At 42.2% G+C, this 21,340-nt stretch overlaps 1 protein-coding gene across 1 annotated transcript in view; it reads left to right on the top strand.

The window, feature by feature from the left end:
• cped1 (cadherin-like and PC-esterase domain containing 1) overlaps nucleotides 1-21,340 on the top strand; it is a 208,136-nt gene that overhangs the window by 169,988 nt on the left and 16,808 nt on the right. Inside the window, exons 15-16 of the mRNA XM_060903332.1 lie at nucleotides 6,009-6,105; nucleotides 10,376-10,512. Coding sequence (XP_060759315.1) covers nucleotides 6,009-6,105; nucleotides 10,376-10,512 — 234 coding nt within the window. The remainder of the gene's footprint in view (nucleotides 1-6,008; nucleotides 6,106-10,375; nucleotides 10,513-21,340) is intronic.

The following is a 21,340-nucleotide window of genomic DNA, read 5'->3' as shown; positions in this document are numbered from 1 at the left end:
TGCTGTTAGCCAATTCACTTTCTCGTACCAGGAGAGCTGAAAGGAACGAGTATTATTCCCTACCTTTTTCACCAAGTCAATTTGAGTCGTTGGTCTACCCTGCTCTTTAATTTTAATTTTTTCCTCGAAAGGAAGACTGGCAAATGGCTTCGCCAAAATTAAATCAGCAATGCTTGGCATCCATGCACAGCTTTCTTGCTATCTGACTAGCCCCCTCAAGTTCAAGTTCAGTCACTCAAATAAACGAAATTTCTGGAACTAAGATAGCAAACTTGACAACACTAATATTTACACTTTATTTACAATGAAAATATATACAAACTAAAAAAGCTGGTAGAAACCGTATGTAATGAATGAAATCGAAATGTAAGCCGATCTCTTACAATACACCACACCACTTGCGAAACCGCATGGGACTGAACTGAAATTCACCGCTGCCTGTCTATATTTGAAACGAGCTGTCAATCAAAGAAAATGTCCGGCCACTTTCACCAATCACCAGTCTCCTCGCGGAAACTGCCATGTCCCTCCCACTGTGAGGCTTGGAGTCCGTGGGTGGGCATTTTCGCAGTATTTGTTCAATAATTGTCTTGCATTTTGAGATTGAAAAGTGCAGAGCTCCCAAATGCCATTGAAGTCCACTGAGGCTGGGAGTCCGTGAGACTCCGTGGGCAGGCATTTTCGCAGTATTTGTCCAATAATCGTCTTGCATTTTGAGATTGAAAAGCGCAGAGCTCCCAAATGCCATTGAAGTCCACTGAGGCTGGGCTGCATCGCGCTGTCACGAGGGGGAGAAACTCACGCACACATTAGGCGAACTGGGGAAAGTTATAACGGAATGATTTTGCACTGTAGTGGGTTGAGCACATATATTTCTATGATTCTGGATCTGAAATAGCAATGTTATAAGGTCGGCTATAACATAAGCCTAGCGCAATTCATCCTACACGATGTTCGTCATTTTTAGAGGAGGCTGAGCCTCCCTCGTTGTCTTAGAGCAATCGCCCGTGATGTAAACGCACTGACAGTCTCTTCCAGCTTTTGCCATCAGGCAAGAGATACAGAGCAATGAAAACCAGGACAAACTGCCTAAAAAACATTTTTTTATCCCAAAGCAATCATGGCTTTAAACTCAAATGTGCAATAGAACTATTCTTGGCTAATGTGCAATTTGTGCAATATATATATATATATATATATATATATATATATATATATATATATATATATATATATACAACCCCGATTCCAAAAAAGTTGGGACAAAGTACAAATTGTAAATAAAAACGGAATGCAATGATGTGGAAGTTTCAAAATTCCATATTTTATTCAGAATAGAACATAGATGACATATCAAATGTTTAAACTGAGAAAATGCATCATTTAAAGAGAGAAATTAGGCTATTTTAAATTTCATGACAACAACACATCTCAAAAAAGTTGGGACAAGGTCATGTTTACCACTGTGAGACATCCCCTTTTCTCTTTACAACAGTCTGTAAATGTCTGGGGACTGAGGAGACAAGTTGCTCAAGTTTAGGGATAGGAATGTTAACCCATTCTTGTCTAATGTAGGATTCTAGTTGCTCAACTGTCTTAGGTCTTTTTTGTCGTATCTTCCGTTTTATGATGCGCCAAATGTTTTCTATGGGTGAAAGATCTGGACTGCAGGCTGGCCAGTTCAGTACCCAGACCCTTCTTCTACGCAGCCATGATGCTGTAATTGATGCAGTATGTGGTTGGGCATTGTCATGCTGGAAAATGCAAGGTCTTCCCTGAAAGAGACGTCGTCTGGATGGGAGCATATGTTGCTCTAGAACCTGGATATACCTTTCAGCATTGATGGTGTCTTTCCAGATGTGTAAGCTGCCCATGCCACACGCACTAATGCAACCCCATACCATCAGAGATGCAGGCTTCTGAACTGAGCGCTGATAACAACTTGGGTCGTCCTTCTCCTCTTTAGTCCGAATGACACGGCGTCCCTGATTTCCATAAAGAACTTCAAATTTTGATTCGTCTGACCACAGAACAGTTTTCCACTTTGCCACAGTCCATTTTAAATGAGCCTTGGCCCAGAGAAGACGTCTGTGCTTCTGGATCGTGTTTAGATACGGCTTCTTCTTTGAACTATAGAGTTTTAGGTGGCAACGGTGGATGGCACGGTGAATTGTGTTCACAGATAATGTTCTCTGGAAATATTCCTGAGCCCATTTTGTGATTTCCAATACAGAAGCATGCCTGTATGTGATGCAGTGTTATCTAAGGGCCCGAAGATCACGGGCACCCAGTATGGTTTTCCGGCCTTGACCCTTACGCACAGAGATTCTTCCAGATTCTCTGAATCTTTTGATGATATTATGCAATGTAGATGATGATATGTTCAAACTCTTTGCAATTGTACACTGTCAAACTCCTTTCTGATATTGCGCAATTATTTGTCGGCGCAGAATTAGGGGGATTGGTGATCCTCTTCCCATCTTTACTTCTGAGAGCCGCTGCCACTCCAAGATGCTCTTTTTATACCCAGTCATGTTAATGACCTTTTGCCAATTGACCTATTGAGTTGCAATTTGGTCCTCCAGCTGTTCCTTTTTTGTACCTTTAACTTTTCCAGCCTCTTATTGCCCCTGTCCCAACTTTTTTGAGATGTGTTGCTGTCATGAAATTTCAAATGAGCCAATATTTGGCATGAAATTTCAAAATGTCTCATTTTCGACATTTGATATGTTGTCTATGTCCTATTGTGAATACAATATCAGTTTTTGAGATTTGTAAATTATTGCATTCCATTTTTATTTACAATTTGTACTTTGTCCCAACTTTTTTGGAATCAGGGTTGTATATATATATATATATATATATATATATATATATATATATATATATATAGGGGTGTATTTTTTTTTTCTTATCAGTGCAATCTGTGTACATACAGAACCAAAACAATTCTGTTCGTACTATTTTAAGTGCAATCCATGTACATATAGAACCATACAATAGATTTCTGTTTATATTCTGTTTATACCATTTTACCATTGCAACTCTGTATACTCTACTATTTATTTTTAAACTTTATTTGTTCTCCCCTTTTTTCTTTTTTACTTTTTTTCTTTCTAGAACTCATAATGAGTCAACAGCACCTTCAATTTCGTTATACCTTTGGAAAAGTGACAATGACAATAAAGACTTATTTTATCAGGCCATGTCACTGAACATCTACGTGAACTTTGAGCCACACTGCACAATGTACCATGGAATTAGGCCAAATTTCCTGTTAGCACAGCATGACATGTTAATTGATTGAATATGAACAAAGATTAATTTGACTGGTTAGGGGGTAATGTTACAGTATGCGAAGTAACATGTCTTAGCTACGACTGTAAATATAGAAAATTACTTTTCTCCACTCGTGTCTGGTTCATTATTTCAATGAGTTGGAGTCGGAGAAAGGATTAAGTGGTGGACGGTAAATTATTTGCTGATACACAAAATACATGATCCTTCTTGATTCTTTGTCTGCTTCAGGAACAACATTTTCTAATCTCTTGCTTTCATTTCATTCATCCTGTAGCAGCCACTGATTGAGGTTCTGTCCTTTAAACAAGCTTATTATACTCCAGGTGGACTTTTTTTCTTTCTGGGAGCTCTCTTGAAGGATGGACTCTGAAGGATAAGGGCTGTTGGGGAGCCTTGAGGGTTTTATTCAGGCTGTTCCTAAAGTAAGTACCACTGTGGCAACTGATCTAATGGAGGATAAGGGAGGGTAATCCAGACGGCTCTATCGGCGCAGCTTAGGCCCACGCTTTGATCATTGGAGATTACAGTAATGTAATAGATATGAGTAGCTGTCATATGTGCACAAACATGCACAAAGGAAATCTTTTAGTTTCACTTTTCCCAAGTTATATATTTGTCGTCATTTGACATTTTATATTAGAATGTTTTTTCATGTTAATATATATTAAGTAGGGGCGGCACGGTGGTGTAGTGGTTAGCGCTGTCGCCTCACAGCAAGAAGGTCCGGGTTTGAGCCCCGTGGCCGGCGAGGGCCTTTCTGTGTGGAGTTTGCATGTTCTCCCCGTGTCTGCGTGGGTTTCCTCCGGGTGCTCTGGTTTCCCCCACAGTCCAAAGACATGCAGGTTAGGTTAACTGGTGACTCTAAATTGACCGTAGGTGTGAGTGTGAATGGTTGTCTGTGTCTATGTGTCAGCCCTGTGATGACCTGGCGACTTGTCCAGGGTGTACCCCGCCTTTCGCCCGTAGTCAGCTGGGATAGGCTCCAGCTTGCCTGTGACCCTGTAGAAGGATAAAGCGGCTCGAGATAATGAGATATATTAAGTATTTTCTATCTATCTATCTATCTATCTATCTATCTATCTATCTATCTATCTATCTATCTATCTATCTATCTATCTATCTATCTATCTATCTATCTACATACAGTTGTGGTCAGAAGTTTACTTACAGTGACATGAATGTCATCTTGGATATGAATGTCATGGCAATATTTGGGCTTTCAATGATTTCTCTGAACTGTTCTTTTTCTGTGGCAGAATGATTGTACAGCATACATCTTTAAAAAAACAACAACTAGAATTCGGTGCATAGTTTTCTTTGGGTTTTCTGAAATCAACACAGGGTCAAAAGTATACATAGAGGGTCAAAAATGTATATGCACTCACTTAAATTATTAATTCAGAGGTGCTGAGACTTCCAAAATGTCTTTTATCTTGCCAATGCCGAGGTCTCTTAACTTCCTGTTAGTGATTATGATGGACTACAGCTGGTAGCTTCTCTGTGCCTTCATAAAAAAGGGTTTGTTTACGGCACTCATTGGATTGACCAATACACAGTAAAATGGGAAAGTCCAAGGAGCTCAGTGCAGATCTGAAAAAGAGGAACGCAGATGTACACAACTCAGGAATGTCTCTTAGAGACATTTCTAAACAGCTGCAGGTCCCAAGATCAGTTCAAATAAGTGTATGTAAGTTACTGGGAGGTGTAGTCACCAAGCCACTTTGCTTCAAGAAAGCCCAAACTGTCACCCTCAGCTGAAAGGAAATTGGTTTGGATGGTCAGGAACAACCCCACAATGTAAATCATTTCTTTTCATGAAAGGGTGCCAATAATTCTGTGCATCCCGTGTCAGGTGTATGACATTTCTTTACGATTACTGATCCATATTTCGCTCTTTTTCTGGGGCCCAATGTTCTTAATTTCTCAGGCTGATACACATTATTGGATCTCCCTGTCGGTCTGTTTTCAGCCCAGCTGGATGAACCTGACCTCCTTCTCTCAGAGTGAATGCAGAGATGACACATGGGGAGAAGAAGAAAGAAAAATGATCCATCTCTAAATGACCTGTAATTACAAACGTTTTTCTTTAGCGTGAGGGTGCGAAGTTTCTGGGCGAGTGCGCAGAAGAAAAGCGCCGATCGGTTTCCGCCGCCCGAGCATGCTGATTTATGCGGCCCTGTGCTGAATCAAAAAGTCCGCCCGTGTTTGCGCGGATACACTGACCGCAGGTATGAACAAGAAAATCCCTGTTAAGTTGTCTTGTGGCACTTTGTTGAGAGCAGCGGCGGCTCGATGGGGAATGTGACACGGCTGTGTGAAGCCTCTGTGTAAAACGCAGTGGGTGAAGGCAGGGTGGATAGTAGGGGTAAAAGGGAGATCGGTTCTCAGTAGGAGAACCAGACCCGATGGCTCCCACTGGGGCTTTCGTAGGTCACATCGGCCTCCTTGATACTCTTCAGTTAGTTTGGCCTCTGACCCCAGACGGCTGGCAAGGCTGTAGCGGGGCAGGCGTTGGTCTTAACCTGTTTTGATTTAGTATGAAGGAAAGAGAGGCCTAGAGTGGGAAAATACACACAGAAAAATCAACTTCACTGAGTTTACTTTCACTATGACGGCTGTGTTTTATTGTCTTTAGTGCTGAAATGTTGAGTTCGCTTTGATCTCGCTTCTCCTGCATTTCTCACAGCGTATTTCTGTCTCACATGCAGGACTGTGGCCTAGTGGTCAGACCTGATCAATCTTGTGGCCTGGAGCCTGTTTCTGAGCTCAAATCATCTCAGCCTTGCTCTTCAGGCGATGAACCTGGTGAGTCAAGGCAACTTTCTATGACACAGTACACTGTAGTGCACAACTCTCTTTGGTAATTGTTGATCTACAGCCCTATCATAGCTATGCACACATCTATAACTCAGATGTGGATAAAACAGGTGGTGCAAATTCTTTCCTGGAGCTGTGATTTTCCAAGATGTATTTTCTCCCTCCAAAATGATGTAAGATTTTGACACAGGCATTTTTGTGGAAAATAATTTCTAGTTATATTTACAGACTGGATGTACAGTATGTACAATATCCACGTGAAACCTGGTCTGTGCTGAGCGAATGGAAGACGAATAATAGTTTTTATTCTGTCCACATTCACTGGATATGAGCAATTGCATGCTCTGATTGGCTACTCTACGACTAGATTATCTGCTCATATACCGTGAGTAGAGAAAAACAAAATGGCATAAAAGACGTTCAGCGTGTTGCTGAACCAACCAAGGACGAAATAAACTCTACTCGAAAACAAAACTCTAAAAAAGCAAAAAATAAATAAATAAATACAGAATGAAGGTATTTGATGGTAAGAACATATCTTTTTTTATTTTTCAAGAATTATTATTATAGCATTTTTCACAAATTGCTCCTGTCATTTCGCCAGTTTGTTTACATTCTAAGCGGAAATGATTTTGTCGGGCGTTTTGTATAAAGTTTTTATTTATCAAATTTGCAAAAAATAAAAATACAAAATGCTCTGTTTCTCAAAATCCAGTGAATGTGGATAGAATAAAACAGTTATTCCACTCAATCTCGTCGTACATGGCTTATAGTTTACTCGGTGCTACGCGTCTCGTCGGCTATCAGCTCATGTACAACTCGATTTCTTATCGAATAATAAGTGTTAAATAATCCCACTAAAGGCACTATTCTAATAAAATTGAATTGAATAATAACAGACCCCCACTCCCAAACTACGGTGTGACACAAAGCAAAGTTAAATATTTTTTCTATAAAAGTTCTATAACAGCAGTTCCTAAAGTGTTTTACTCCTCTTATATCTTTTATGCCAAGGCTAAATTATAAACTATAAATTCTACCTGTTATTTGTTTATACTTACATACTGTATATTTTTAATGTTGTGGAAGAAATGATCATTCATGCTATGGCAGCTATAAACAGTTGTTCTATCACTTTCTCCTGATGTTAATTCGATAGAAAAATGCAGCTTTTGAGAAACAACAAGCTTGTTGTTAACTCCAAAGCATGAAGTCTTTCCCATGGTGGAAAACTTACAACTTTACCGCTGACACTGGTGACTCCTTCCAAAAATTTGAAATAAAACATGTCCTAAAAGAAAACTTCATGTCCATGTGAATTATTTGTTATATATAAAGTTGAGGGTAGTGCATTAGTATAAACCTGTGATTTGAATTACAGCCTGCAGGTACTTTTAGTAAACACCTTCTGACCAATCAGATTACAGCTCTGCCGAATAATTAAAAACAAAAGACCCATACTGGTTTTATTGTAGAAATGATCACAAATGAATGATATTCCTTTGGTTCTATTTATGTGAGCTGATAGCCGACAAGGTACGTAGCACCAAGTTGGCTATAAGCCATGTACGACAAGATTGAGTGGAATAACTATTTTATTATATCCACATTCATTGGATTTTTAGCCTGGGAAATCCCATGCTGCTTTGCACAATCGTTCCGATCTGAAAAGACAGCATGGAAACTATGGTCTAAAGGCTCGTCTGAGTTAGGGAGCCAATCAGAGAGTGGGGAGGGGTGGAAAGACGGTGACGCGTACTACTCGACAAACGGAAGCTTGTAGTTTATTTGGGACTGTTTACGGATCACATTTAACATGGCGGCGAGCGATACGAACCAAACTTTCGATCAAGCTTTAGACACTGTTCTGAATAGTTTAGAGCGAAAGTTTGTTTTAAAAAAAGAACAGCGTTTGGCGTTTCAGTCTTTCTTCGCCTCTTCGTCTTCTTCGTCGCTCTAACTACGTCACCGGGTACAACTGCCATGATTGGCCATGGGCTACGTATATGCCAAAAGATAGACATTCGCAACGTCCAATAAACGGCCGTTGACAATCGTAAACCACACCTCCCCTACGAGAAATTCAATAGGCGGATTCCAGACCATATTTCACTTGTGATATGGTCTGGTGTTAACCAGACTATTGGATTTTGAGAAACAGAGCATTTTTATTTTTGTTTTTTGCAAAGTCGATAAATAAAAACTTTATACAAAACGTCCGACAAAATAATTTTCGCTTAGAATGTAAACAAACCGGCGAAATGACAGGAGCAATTTGTGAAAAATGCTATTATAATAATAATTCTTGAAAAATTAAAAGAAAGATACATTCTTCCAATCAAATACTTTTATTCCATATTTTGTTGCTTTTTTTTGTATTTTTTGTGTTTTGTTTTCAAGTAGAGTTTTTATTTCATCCTCGGTTGGTTTCAGCAACACGCTCCGCCATTTTGTTTTTCTCTCCTCACGGTATATGAGCTGATATCCTAGTCGTAGAGTAGCCAATCAGAGCGTGCGATTGCTCATATCCAGTGAATGTGGATAGAATAATTAGAGTTAATGTGCAGTAGACTTACATTGAAGATTATTTGTGATACTATAGCAAAAGAAGGACTCAACCCAAGTCGTTTTATTTCATTTCTTTTCAAGCATCTAAAAACCTTTCACAAAGTTCATTTTCAATGTATTTTTAATGTCAATGTAATACTGTGTAAAGCCAACACAACAAAATACTATTAGGAATTATTCATTGGGAAGAAAGTGGCTTTCTTAGGCCCTGTCCACACGGCAACGGATTCAGGTGACTCCGATACAATTGCTTATCGTTTAGGCCTGGCGTCCACACGGCACCGGCGTTTTGGGTGCCCAAAACGCAATCTTTTTGAGAACGGGTTCCAGAGTGGAAAGATCTGGCAACGTTGCCGTTGTGAAGTCGTCTGGATGAGTAGAATGGATTTGTTTACGATGACGTCACAACCACATGTGTTTCACGCCGGGTAGAAGTGTAACGAACTCGATGCGAGTTGTCAACAAATCCTATAACTTGGTTCATGAAATGCGCTTACAAAATATTTTCACTGTGAATATTTATTGTGTAATGGTGCAAAGTGAGAGAGAGAGAGAGAGAGAGAGAGAGAGAGACTCTGCCCTTAGGGCAGAGTCAATCCCGCCAGCAAAAATAGGGGAAAAAAGGAGCGATCTCACCTCTTCAGATGTTGGTTTAAGTCCGACAATACATTCCTCAAAAAGGGCGTAGAGGAGCAAATTAATCCATCAACGTGTAGCATTCAATTTATTCCGGACCATTAAAGACACCGCCTTCCGCGTAGAATCATACGTCATCCTCACCGCCATATTGGATAGGTCAAAGCGGAGAATAAAGATTAGCTGTGTTTAACTGTACCAACAGGTTTGCCGTCCAAACGAGATCACATGGGATTACCTTTCACAGGTGAGACTGGAAAAATACTTTTCATTGTATTTGGTCATTATAATGTAATTTTACGAACAGATTTTCCTGACTTTGTGGCTAATATGAAGTCTCGCGCATAATAGTTTATGCGCATGCGTCCTTACTACTTCTATTGTTCTGGTGTCTCCGAAGGGACCATCTTACAGCGCCCCTAGAGGTGTGGCATGTGTATTGCATCGTTTTCAGCAAGCGTTGCGTTGCCATATGGACCTGATATTTTACTGATTGTTGCCCATTTGGACGCGATATATTTTTAAATAACATCTCGTTGCCGTTGTCGTGTGGATGTAGCCTCAATCAGTTGTGTTTTTTTGTGTGTAAATGAAACCTTACTTACCCTTTGTCACTGGTGATTGTGATTGTGACCAGACGAGGACTCTCTTGAAACTGGAAACACAAATGTCCCACAGACAATCAGGAGGAAGATTTTAAACTTGTGTGTGAGATGAAGAATTATTACACTTAAATAGTAAACATAATCATAATCTTTCTTTGAAGCTCTCCTTCCTTCTCAGATCGCTCTTTTCCAGTCATGATGATTAATGTAGTTATTTTTAACTGAACAATGATTTACGACTCCTTTTCTATTCCAAATGAATCCCATATCCTAGATCTTTTATCCGAAACATGATACTGCACATTAAAGCACAGGAGTTTTGTCTGTATCACTAATCTTACTTAAATGTTGCTTACATATAAATGAAAGATTTATAGTTTAAATGGAAATCTACTGACATGTATGAGATGTGAGACGTGAGATGTGAAATTCTACATGGCTGTGTACAGGGCACTGGATGGTACCATGCCTAAGCTGTTCAGACAACAGGACATGTGATTGGCGCGAGGTTGCCTGGCAACCGGACAGCTGTTACCACCCTGTATTGGAGCAGCGACAGCTGCAGCAATGCATGATGGATAAGAAGGTAAGATGATAAGCAATACCATCACTTCATCCTCGTAACACTTTAACCTTTTGGGGTTGAGAGCTTCGCTGGTGAAGATCGGCAGGTTTAGAATGAGTAGGTCATGTATTTAGATAAATAGCTTCGTGAATTTTTTTATCTTACAAGCATGATTAACATATTGACAGAAACTTTATACTTTACACTTTCCTATATGCCCACTGCCAAATATTGTCGTTTTTAAATTACCTAAATTAGATGACATATAAAACTTGTCCCTTTATTCAGTCACACTGGAGTCGGAGCTCTGAGTGCCCACTTACGCATTCGTAAAAGACTATTCACATGGTAACGGCATGATAATCACTTTCACACTTTCGCCTTCAATTGGTTTCTCTTTCGCGATAAAATCTGTCAGATATAACTTAGGCTATTTGGAGGTAAAACTTGTTGCGAGATGGCACGCACTTTTATGCATTTCGGATGATTCAGGGCAGAGATTCAATTTCAGGACAATGAATCAATTCATGATTCAATTCATGATTCCGGACAGTGATTCAATTCAGTCTTGAGAACTGCAACACTGATGATGAGTGGTGCCTTGTTTGGTTGGTTTTGTGGGGTTTTTTTACTTTGACTCGATCCTTTGACGGTTCATGCGCGCGCTAGGTGCTTGGATCCTGGGAAGCTAGCCATTGCCAAGGCAGAGTTCGAGATGTTGGAGCACCTTGGCATCGTACGGCATTCTAACAGCCCTTGGGCTTCACCATTACACATGGTTCAGAAGCCTGGTGGAGGATGGCGTCCATGTGGTGACTACCGCCGCTTGAATGAGGCCACTACACCCGACCGCTACCCTGTTCCTCATATTCAGGACTTTTCTGCCCGGTTGGCTGGTAAGGTAATTTTTTCAAAGGTGGACCTCATCCGTGGTTATCACCAGGTGCCGCTGTATCCACAGGACATTTCTAAGACTGCTGTCATCACTCCTTTTGGTTTATTCGAATTCCTCCACATGCCATTTGTGTTAAAAAACGCTGCTCAGACTTTTCAGCGACTCATGGACAGTGTTCTGTGCGACCTGCCGTTTGTTTTTGTGCACTTGGATGACATTCTCATTGCTTGTACTTCCAAGGCTGAACACCTGGTGCACCTCAGGGTTCCATTTCAGCGTTTGAGTGATCACAGACTGATCATCAACACAGCCAAGTGCCAGTTTGGTTTGTCTGCCATTGATTTCCTTGGCCACCATGCCACAAGCAAGGGTGCAGCTCCACTGGCTGCGAAGGTGGAGGCCATATGCCAGTTCCCATGGCCGGTCACGGTCAGGGCCCTACAGGAGTTTCTAGGCATGGTGACTTTCTACCATCGTTTCGTCCCACATGCAGCCCACCTCATGTGTCCCCTCTATGAAGCTCTTAAGGGTAAGGCTGCTAAGCACACGGTTGTCTGGACAGAGGAAAGGACTCAGGCGTTCATGGACACCAAGACAGCCTTTGCCAATGCCACCATGCTAGCACACCCGTCCCTGGATGCCCCATTGCCATCACGACAGACGCCTCTGACTATGCCGTTGGGGCCGTCCACGAACAGCTAGTTGATGGCGCTTGGCAGCCACTGGCCTTTTTCAGCCGACAGTTGCGCCCAGCTGAGAGGGAGTACAGCACGTTTGACCGAGAGCTGCTAGGCCTGTTCCTGGCCGTACGACACTTTCCTTTCCTGTTGGAAGGCCGAGCATTCACTGCTTTTGTGGACCACAAGCCCTTAACCTTTGCTATGGCCAAAGTTTCAGAGCCGTGGTCTGCCCGGCAGCAGTGTCAGCTTTCCTTTATTTCAGAGTTCACAACGGATATCCGTCATGTGGCAGGGAAGGATAATCGTGTGGCGGACTGTCTCTCTCGTCGGTTTGCGGGGGCAGTGCATCTCGGGGTGGATTATGTCCGCATGGCAGTGGACCAGGTCCACAACACTGATGTTCAGGCATACAGGACTGCCATCAGTGGACTGCGTTTGGCGGATGTTCCTTTTGGCAATGCAGGTGTCACCCTGCTTTGTGATGTATCCACAGGTCAGGCCCGACCCATTGTTCCTGGCAGTTGGCGCAGGCAGGTGTTTGATGCAGTGCATGGCCTTTCCCACCCTGGCAGGAGAGCGTCACAGAAGCTGGTGGCAGCAAAGTTTGTTTGGCATGGCCTCAAAAACTGATGTTCATGACTGGGCCGCCACCTGCCTCGAATATCAGCAAGCTAAGGTGCACCGTCACTTCAAAGCCCCTCTTGAAACCTTTCATGTCCCGGAGAGACGTTTCAACCACATACATGTGGACCTGGTGGGACCCTTGCCGACCTCCTGGGGCTTTATGCACCTGCTCACTGTGGTTGACCGCACCACTCGTTGGCCCGAGGCCATTCCACTCCAGTCCATCTCCACGGCTGATGTCGCGCGGGCATTCCTGAGGACATGGGTAGCCCATTTTGGCGTCCCTTCTGACATAACATCAGACCACGGCTCGCAGTTCACGTTGGAGCTATGGGTTGCAGTCACCAACAGCCTCGGAGCGCAGATACACCGCACCACAGCCTACCACCTGCAAGCCAATGGACTATGTAAGCAGTTTCACCGTTCATTGAAAGCCGCATTACGTGCAAGCCTCCGTGACAAAAGCTGGGTGGATCATTTACCTTGGGTAATGTTGGGGCTGCGGGCTGCTTCCAAAGAGGATCTACTTTCTTCTGCAGCCGAATTGGTCTATGGGCAGCCTCTGCGGGTGCTGGGCGATTTGTTGCCTGATGTTACCCGCCCATGGTCTGCTGGTCAGCAGCGGCAGGCACACCTCCAGGGTGCCCAGGTTTTTGCACCAGTGCCCACCTCTCAGCACGGCATGCCACATTCACAGCTCTTACCAGGACTGCAGGATGCGGCATATGTTTTCATCCATCATGATGCTCACTACAGCCCCTTGTGCCTGCTCTACGATGGTCCGTTCCGAGTGCTGGAAACGGGGGACAAATTTTTTGTCATCGATGTCGGGGGCAAGCGAGACCGGGTGTCAGTTGACCGCCTTAAACCCGCTCATTTGGACTTGGATTCTCCGGTGGTGGTTGCCCAGCCCCCACGGCGGGGCCGTCCGCCATCTACCACGCTTCCACAGTCCACAAACCCTGAACTTCCTGTTCCTACAGCCCCAGTGCCTGAAGGCCAGAGTAGTTTTGGCTGAGCACTGCGCCCACCTCACCAGATGAACTTGTCTGTCTTTGTGAATTCTGGGGGAGCATGTGTAGGGGCACCGCATTGTTCATAATTCACAGCCAGCTATTAGGTCTTCAATTGAAATGATTGTTTCTGTCATGTCCTGCATTACCTGTTGAGTCATTGTTTTGTTCTTTACTGTGTTGCGTTATGATGATGTCGGTTGGCACGTCTAGACTTGATATAAAAATGGACTTGCAGTAAGTTTCGAGTGGATTAAAGTTTCCCCGAGTTTGGGCTTTTAAACCTATCCACTGTGGCTGTGTCTCCCCACTGTGTCAACACTTTTACAGGAGCAGATTTAAGTTTTTGTGCTTGATACATTCCTAAGACTGAACAGAATCACCTCAAGTGACCAAAACGGTTTGTCACAATGGGTAAGGTCATGTTTTTTTTACACATTCCAACACAGTTCTAAAACTGCTTTTTACAACAGCTTCATTTATCTGTTTTTTTTTTAAAGTACAATCATGACATACATACTACATAGATATTATTGTAGCTGAACTTGTGCTGAATTCAAAAAGGCATATGAGTTTGAAAATACTGCTTAGATTTGTTGAAACCGACAACAAAATCAGAGTATACCAAAATCATTAGAGTGCCAGAAAATACCCTCAGGCTCCAGAGGGGCTGATAAGACTCACGTGTTATTAACTCATAGCTAATACTTGTATATCAGGAGCGAATACAGCAGCTGTTCAGTGGCACTCACATGGTTGTTTCTGATAATTAACAAATACTTTATAATGCTGAGGATTAGGAGTATTTTCCATTATATTTATTCAGTGTATTTAAGCACAGTCATGTAAGAACACACACACATACACAAATTCATGTGATTTTATTATTAGCACGTTTTTATAGAGAAACAATTTATTTTTGGGTCCAAAATGCAAATTAATCATGAGAACAAAAACAACTAGAAGAGCACTCGGTAGACTGTATACCTTTGCCAAGCCACATATTGAATTTGCATCCAAATCTAATCATATATTCCTTGGTCTATGGCTCACCTTTCCTCAAAATTTCATCAAAATCCGTTCTCTACTTTTTAAGTTACAGAAAACAAACGGAGGTGAAAATGTAACCTCCTCCAACAAACTTGTCAGAGGTAATAATTTTACTGGATTAAAATATCTATTTGATTTTTAACAATGAATGTAAACATAACATACAGTACTGTACAAAGTACAGTCTTAGGCACATGTAAAGAAATGCTGTAGACCAAAAATGGCTTAAAAATAATGAAATGAAATGTTTCAACAAAATAAAATACTATAAACAGCAGTAAGCCATGATAAAACTGAACGAAAGCACACGAATCATTTCTAGTGCCATCAAATCAACACTAGTAGAATGGCTACCAATAATGAGCAACATTGCTCCACCACATCTTTGCAGAGAATTAAGAGATCATTCAAAAACAACCCCAGCGCATCTCAAGCACAGAAAGTGCCATACAGCTCAAACAAGTAGCACCTACCACCTAGCCTGGGCCCGCCCATCCTAAGCGTGACGCAACACGAGGGCCTGTTGCGAGCTTAGTCTGGCCAGGCAAGCTATCTACAGCTAGCCTGGGCCCGCCCATCCTAATCGTGACGCAACACGAGGGCCTGTTGCGAGCATAGTCTGGCCAGGCAAGCTATCTACAGCTCTTCCAAGCTCCGGAAAAATCGGGAGCCAATCAACTTTGAGCATCTCCAACGGCCCTGGGTAGAGGCGTGTTCAAGGCAGTGACGTAGTAGAACTGCGACCGGAAGCCATAGATTGTTTACAGAATCATGTTGTATTGAAAGCATTCAACGGGAAGTTCTCATTGAAAACGGAGCAAAGAGCAGCCCTGGAGGTATTTATTGAAAGGAAGGACGTTTTCGCCTTGCTCCCGACCGGCTTCGGTAAGAGTTTAATCTACCAGTTAGTCCCGCTAGTAGCCAAATCAATGGGGCTCAGCGAGAATCCTATCGTCGCGTCACATACGTCAGAGGAAAGAGTGATGTGATTGGTTTAAGCTTCGTCACAGCCTTTTCTGGCTTCGACCAGTAGCAAACTGAGGCATTTCAGGGAGGCGGGTCAACCACGGGCCCTGGGAAACGGTTGGGCTGAATATCTTGGCCAGACCAATAGCTCGTAGAGCTTTGAAGTCGCGTTAGCCAGACTAATCTACAGCTCTTCCAAGCTCCCGAAAAATCGGGAGCCAATCAACTTTGAGCATCTCCAACGGCCCTGGGTAGAGGCGTGTTCAAGGCACTGACGTAGTAGAACTGCGACCGGAAGCCATAGATTGTTTACAGAATCTATGCCGGAAGCGCTTCATTCACTAGAAACATTACGAACATGGAGCAAGTTCTCATTGAAAATGGAGCAAAGAGCAGCCCTGGAGGTATTTATTGAAAGGAAGGATGTTTTCGCCTTGCTCCCAACCGGCTTCGGTAAGAGTTTAATCTACCAGTTAGCCCCGTCGCGTCACATACGTCAGAGGAAAGAGTGATGTGATTGGTTTAAGCTTCGTCACAGCCTTTTCTGGCTTCGACCAGTAGCAAACTGAGGCATTTCAGGGAGGCGGGTCAACCACGGGCCCTGGGAAACGGTTGGGCTTAATATCTTTGCCAGACCAAATGCTCACAGAGCTTTGAAGTCATGTTAGCCAGACTACCTACCATACCTACCACCTCAAGAGTAAACTCAAGAAAACTCTTCTATAAGATCAAGAATGAAAACGTCAACTTCAAAACTTCCTGGAGAGAGGAATGGAACCAAAATGTTCCCAGAGGTGGGGAACTAACACTACGTTCAGACTGCAACCTGAAACGACCCATATCCGATTTGTTGTGAAATCCGATTTTTTTGTTAGGCCGTTCACATTACCAATTATATGAGACTTGTATGCGATCTCCAATATGAACGGAAAACGACCCAAAAGTGTCCCGCATGCGCAAATTGACACGTAATAAGCACATCTACGTAATACGTAAACAAAAAAAAAGCGCACTCTTCAAGTTTAATGATTTCTTTTGTTTGTTTGTTTGTTTGTTTAATTATCTGGTTAGTGTTAAAGTGTGAGGTCTCGTGTGTGTTTATGTTTCTGAACTGAAATGAAAACGTGTAGCCTGGTAACGAGGGTTGACTCCTAAATGTCTCTCTAATTTCTATATAAGTGCACTACATGTTACTAGGAAGTAATGGATTTTTAAACTCTATATAGTGCACTCGAGCTTCAGTAGGCAGTCATTTGGGATACGGCCGCTGTATTACCAAACTCTTAATTCAGGCTTAATAATTTGTACATATTTATTTTGTCATATTAATAAACTTTTTCTACATTTTTATAAATATTTATTTAGATTGTTTATAGCCAGCTGAATTCTGCAACTTCTCTCAGCGCTGGCTCAAGGTGCAGAAACACCAGTGCAGTTTGCTATGGAGAGGAGGCGAGACCTGGCGATGTGGTTTTTGTGGCGGCGGCGGAACTCACACAATAATCTGATTAATGTGGGCAGCAGACTAATGAGACCAAAGGTATCAAATTACTGGAAATTTCCAGAACAATCTTATAATCTTGTAATACAGGATGGTTTAAGTTATAAATCAGTTATAGAAACTGTTTTATTTAATCAGGCTAACAGATCAACATCCAGGTCCCTACCAAATCCACCATTAGCTTGATCAATTCTATAAAAGTCTATTTAAATTCTGAAAACTGTACAAATGTTGTTGTTTTCCACCAAAGAGGTGGGATTAGCCAACGCAGAATAGTGACGTTTGTCTCTTGCTGATGACGTGTAGGTCGCATGAATGCGACCTGTCCGGTGAGACTGCAGTCGCATGTGAAAATATCGGATATGCATCGGATTTAGGACCATATATCCAAGCGGCCTGGGTCGCATGTGAAAAAATCGGATCTGTGTCATTCAGATTGTCAATAACAAATCGGATACAGGTCGCATATGGGCAAAAAAATCGGATATGGGTCGTTTCAGGGTGCAGTCTGAACGTAGTCTAATAGAGGACCCCACCAATGAACTACCTGGCTTCCTCAACCAAACTCCAAGACAGTGGACTCAAGCAAACAGGCTTGAAATCAAGACATTCCAGAACAGCCACTAGTTTGCATTGTTGGGGCTACATATAGTCCCCTGTAGATGATTTGCAACCACATGATCAAAATTTGCTACATCATGAGCGTCTGCCATGATGGTGGATATACAAAGCAATTAGGATGGCAGCCGCTGTAAACAATGCTGAATTTTCTCAGTATTACCATGATTTGAATGATTGAGCGAAGAGAGATATGTGTGGTTTTGACCCATATTATTTAAAAAAGCCAGACTTTTCTGAAGATAAGGCGCTTCTCCTGATCTCTCATGGGGGCTTCGTTCACAAATCCCAGGCCGAGGCACGATCCTACTGACTCTTTCAAAGGGGGAGGCTTAGAGGGAGGTGCCTGTACAATTTGGCTCCTCTATGAGCTCCATTGGCAGAGTTATTAATTTTTAAAGCCAGCTGGATCATGTTAAATCTGAAGGCGCCAAACAGTGCTCTTGCAGGGCTTTCGTTCGCGAACACTGGAATACCTGGAATATAAAATAATTGATAGTGCATATGAAAAGGGCTTTGGACAAAATGTCTTAACTATTGGACGAAATGGTCATCGGACGAACTGTCCTGATCCCCTCATCTCCTCTCCGTACTAAGCCTCAGAGTTTCCTCGCCCTCTTTCCGAATCACAGACGGAATTCTAAAAAATCAGAACGCGCCACGGTCATGAGCACCGTTGTGACCATAACCATATACAGCACAAAGATATGGCATCGCTGAAAAAACACTTAAAGCAGTGGAAAAACAAAGAGAGTTGCGCACGCTTGACTTTATTTTGTATGGAATGTCGCTTGACCCCGCATTTGTATATCCACCAACATGGCCGACATCCAGGTTTCTATTTTGCTTTGACGTCACTTGCAAGTCAAGGATATGCCCTAAATGTCACGAATCCCCACAAGACACTGACGACCTAGTGTTGCATTGCCCAGTAACAGCAGTGCCAGGGGGCTACACCACTATACATGAAGGAGGCGACACACCTTTAACAACTGGCTTAGAGATGCTCATCTGGAGGTGTGATACCATATGAAACTACTACTACTAACCATAATAAATAAAACAAAGTCAAGATTTGGTGTGAAACGACCTTTTGCTTTAAAAAAAAATAGTCTCGGGTACAGTGAGTGCAGTTTTATAAGGAAATGAGCTGTAGGTTTTACTGAGCATCTTAGAGAACCAGCCACAGTGACACAGTCTGGACACTTTGACTACGTTCAGACTGCACCCTGAAACGACCCATATCCGATTTTTTTGCCCATATGCAACCTGTATCCGATTTGTTATTGACAATCTGAACGACACAGATCCGATTTTTTTCACATGCGAGCCAGGCCGCTTGGATATGTGGTCCTAATTCCGATGCATATCCGTTATTTTCACATGCGACTGCAGTCTGACCGGACAGGTCGCATTCATGCGACCTACACGTCATCAACAAGAGACAAACGTCACTATTCTGCGTTGGCTAATCCCGCCTCTTTGGTGGAAAACAACAACATTTGTACAGTTTTCAGAATTTAAATAGACTTTTATAGAATTGATCAAGCTAATGGTGGATTTGGTAGGGACCTGGATGTTGATCTGTTAGCCTGATTAAATAAAACAGTTTCTATAACTGATTTATAACTTAAACCATCCTGTATTACAAGATTATAAGATTGTTCTGGAAATTTCCAGTAATTTGACACCTTCGGTCTCATTAGTCTGCTGCCCACATTAATCAGATTATTGTGTGAGTTCCGCCGCCACCACAAAAACCACATCGCCAGGTCTCGCCTCATCTCCATGCTTTACTTGCAAACTTGAAGAGTGCGCTTTTTTTTTGTTTACGTATTACGTAGATGTGCTTATTACGTGTCAATTTGCGCATGCGGGACACTTTTAGGTCGTTTTCCGTTCATATTGGAGATCGCATACAAATCTCATATAATTGGTAATGTGAACGGCCTAACAAAAAAATCGGATTTCACAACAAAACGGATATGGGTCGTTTCAGGTTGCAGTCTGAACGTAGTGTTTGACTGTCATACTTGCTTCTTAATTTTGCACCAAAACCTAGTAGCCTTCATTACGTTTTTGTCTGAAAAGTGGTCTCTTCTGTAATAATGCTGCATTATTTCTTGACTGACAGACAAACATTTTTCTGTAACATTTAATTTTGTGTTGGAAAACTAATATTTGGAAATCTAAAGTGTTTTTGTACTTGTTCCATAAGATAAAAGTCGATAACAAAGTTTGTATTTTAAAAATAATAATAATAAGATGCCTAAGGCTACATCCACACGACAACGGCAACGAGATTTTTTTTTTAAATATCGCATCCACATGGGCAACGGATCAGTAAAATATCAGGTACATATGGCAACGGAACGCTTGCTGAAAACGATGCAATACACATGCCACACCTGTACGTGCGCTGTAAGACGGTCCCATCGGAGACACCAGAACAATAGAAGAAGTAGACGCATGCGCATAAACCCCTTCTTCTGTAGCAACAGCTACATAAAGTTTTGATTATTAATCAGTAGCGTAAAACGAAAGACACGGAAAGAGGAATGAACGGGGGTAGATGGAAGCCGGTACGCCAACATTCTGATATCCTCCAGAATTCTTTAATGGTCCGGAATAAATTGAATGCTACACGTTGATGGATTACTTTGTTCTTCTACGCCCTTTTTGAGGAATGTATTGTCGGACTTACTGTAAACCAACATCTGAAGAGGTGAGATCGCTCCTTTTTTTCCCCTATTTTTGCTGGTGGGATTGTTTTTGGAAAGCGCACGGGCAGTGCGTGGTTTTGGTTATACTGCTTCCGCAGTGTTTGGACTAAAGACTCTGCCCTAAGGGCTATTCTCTCACTCTCTCTCTCTCTCTCTCTCTCTCTCTCTCTCTCTCTCTCTCTCACTTTGCACCATTACACAATAAATATTCACAGTGAAAATATTTTGTAAGCGCGTTTCATGAACCAAGTTATAGGATTTGTTGACAACTTGCATCAAGTTCGTTACACTTCTACCCAGCGTGAAGCACTGACAGTCATGTAGTTGTGACGTCATCGTAAACAAATCCGTTCTACTCATCCAGACGACTTCGCAACGGGGCCGTTGCCAGATTTTTTCACCCTGGAACCTGTTCTCAAAAGATTTCGTTTTGGGGCACCCAAAATGCCGGTGCCGTGTGGACGCCAGGCCGAAACGATAAACAATTTTATCAGATTCACCTGAATCCATTGCCGTGTGGACAGGGCCTAAGACTTTTGCACAGTACTGTATAACTCTTATACTTAATGAATTGCTACCAAATACCAAATATTTACATTTCCTACTCAGAGCAATTTAGCTTTAAGTGTTTTTTCACCCTTAAACTACAGCTTGATGGACTATTAGTTGTTAGACAAGTGTGTGTAAAAAGTCAGCAGATGAAATGGATGTCAAAAGATAAAATAATAATAATAATAATAATAATGGTGGCACGGTGGTGTAGTGGTTAGCGCTGTCAC

This window comes from Neoarius graeffei, chromosome 21, assembly GCF_027579695.1.
Source record: "Neoarius graeffei isolate fNeoGra1 chromosome 21, fNeoGra1.pri, whole genome shotgun sequence".
In the NCBI taxonomy this organism is placed as follows: Eukaryota; Metazoa; Chordata; class Actinopteri; order Siluriformes; family Ariidae; genus Neoarius; species Neoarius graeffei.
Note: the sequence above shows the minus strand (reverse complement) of the source record. Positions and strands in the feature narration are given on the sequence as shown.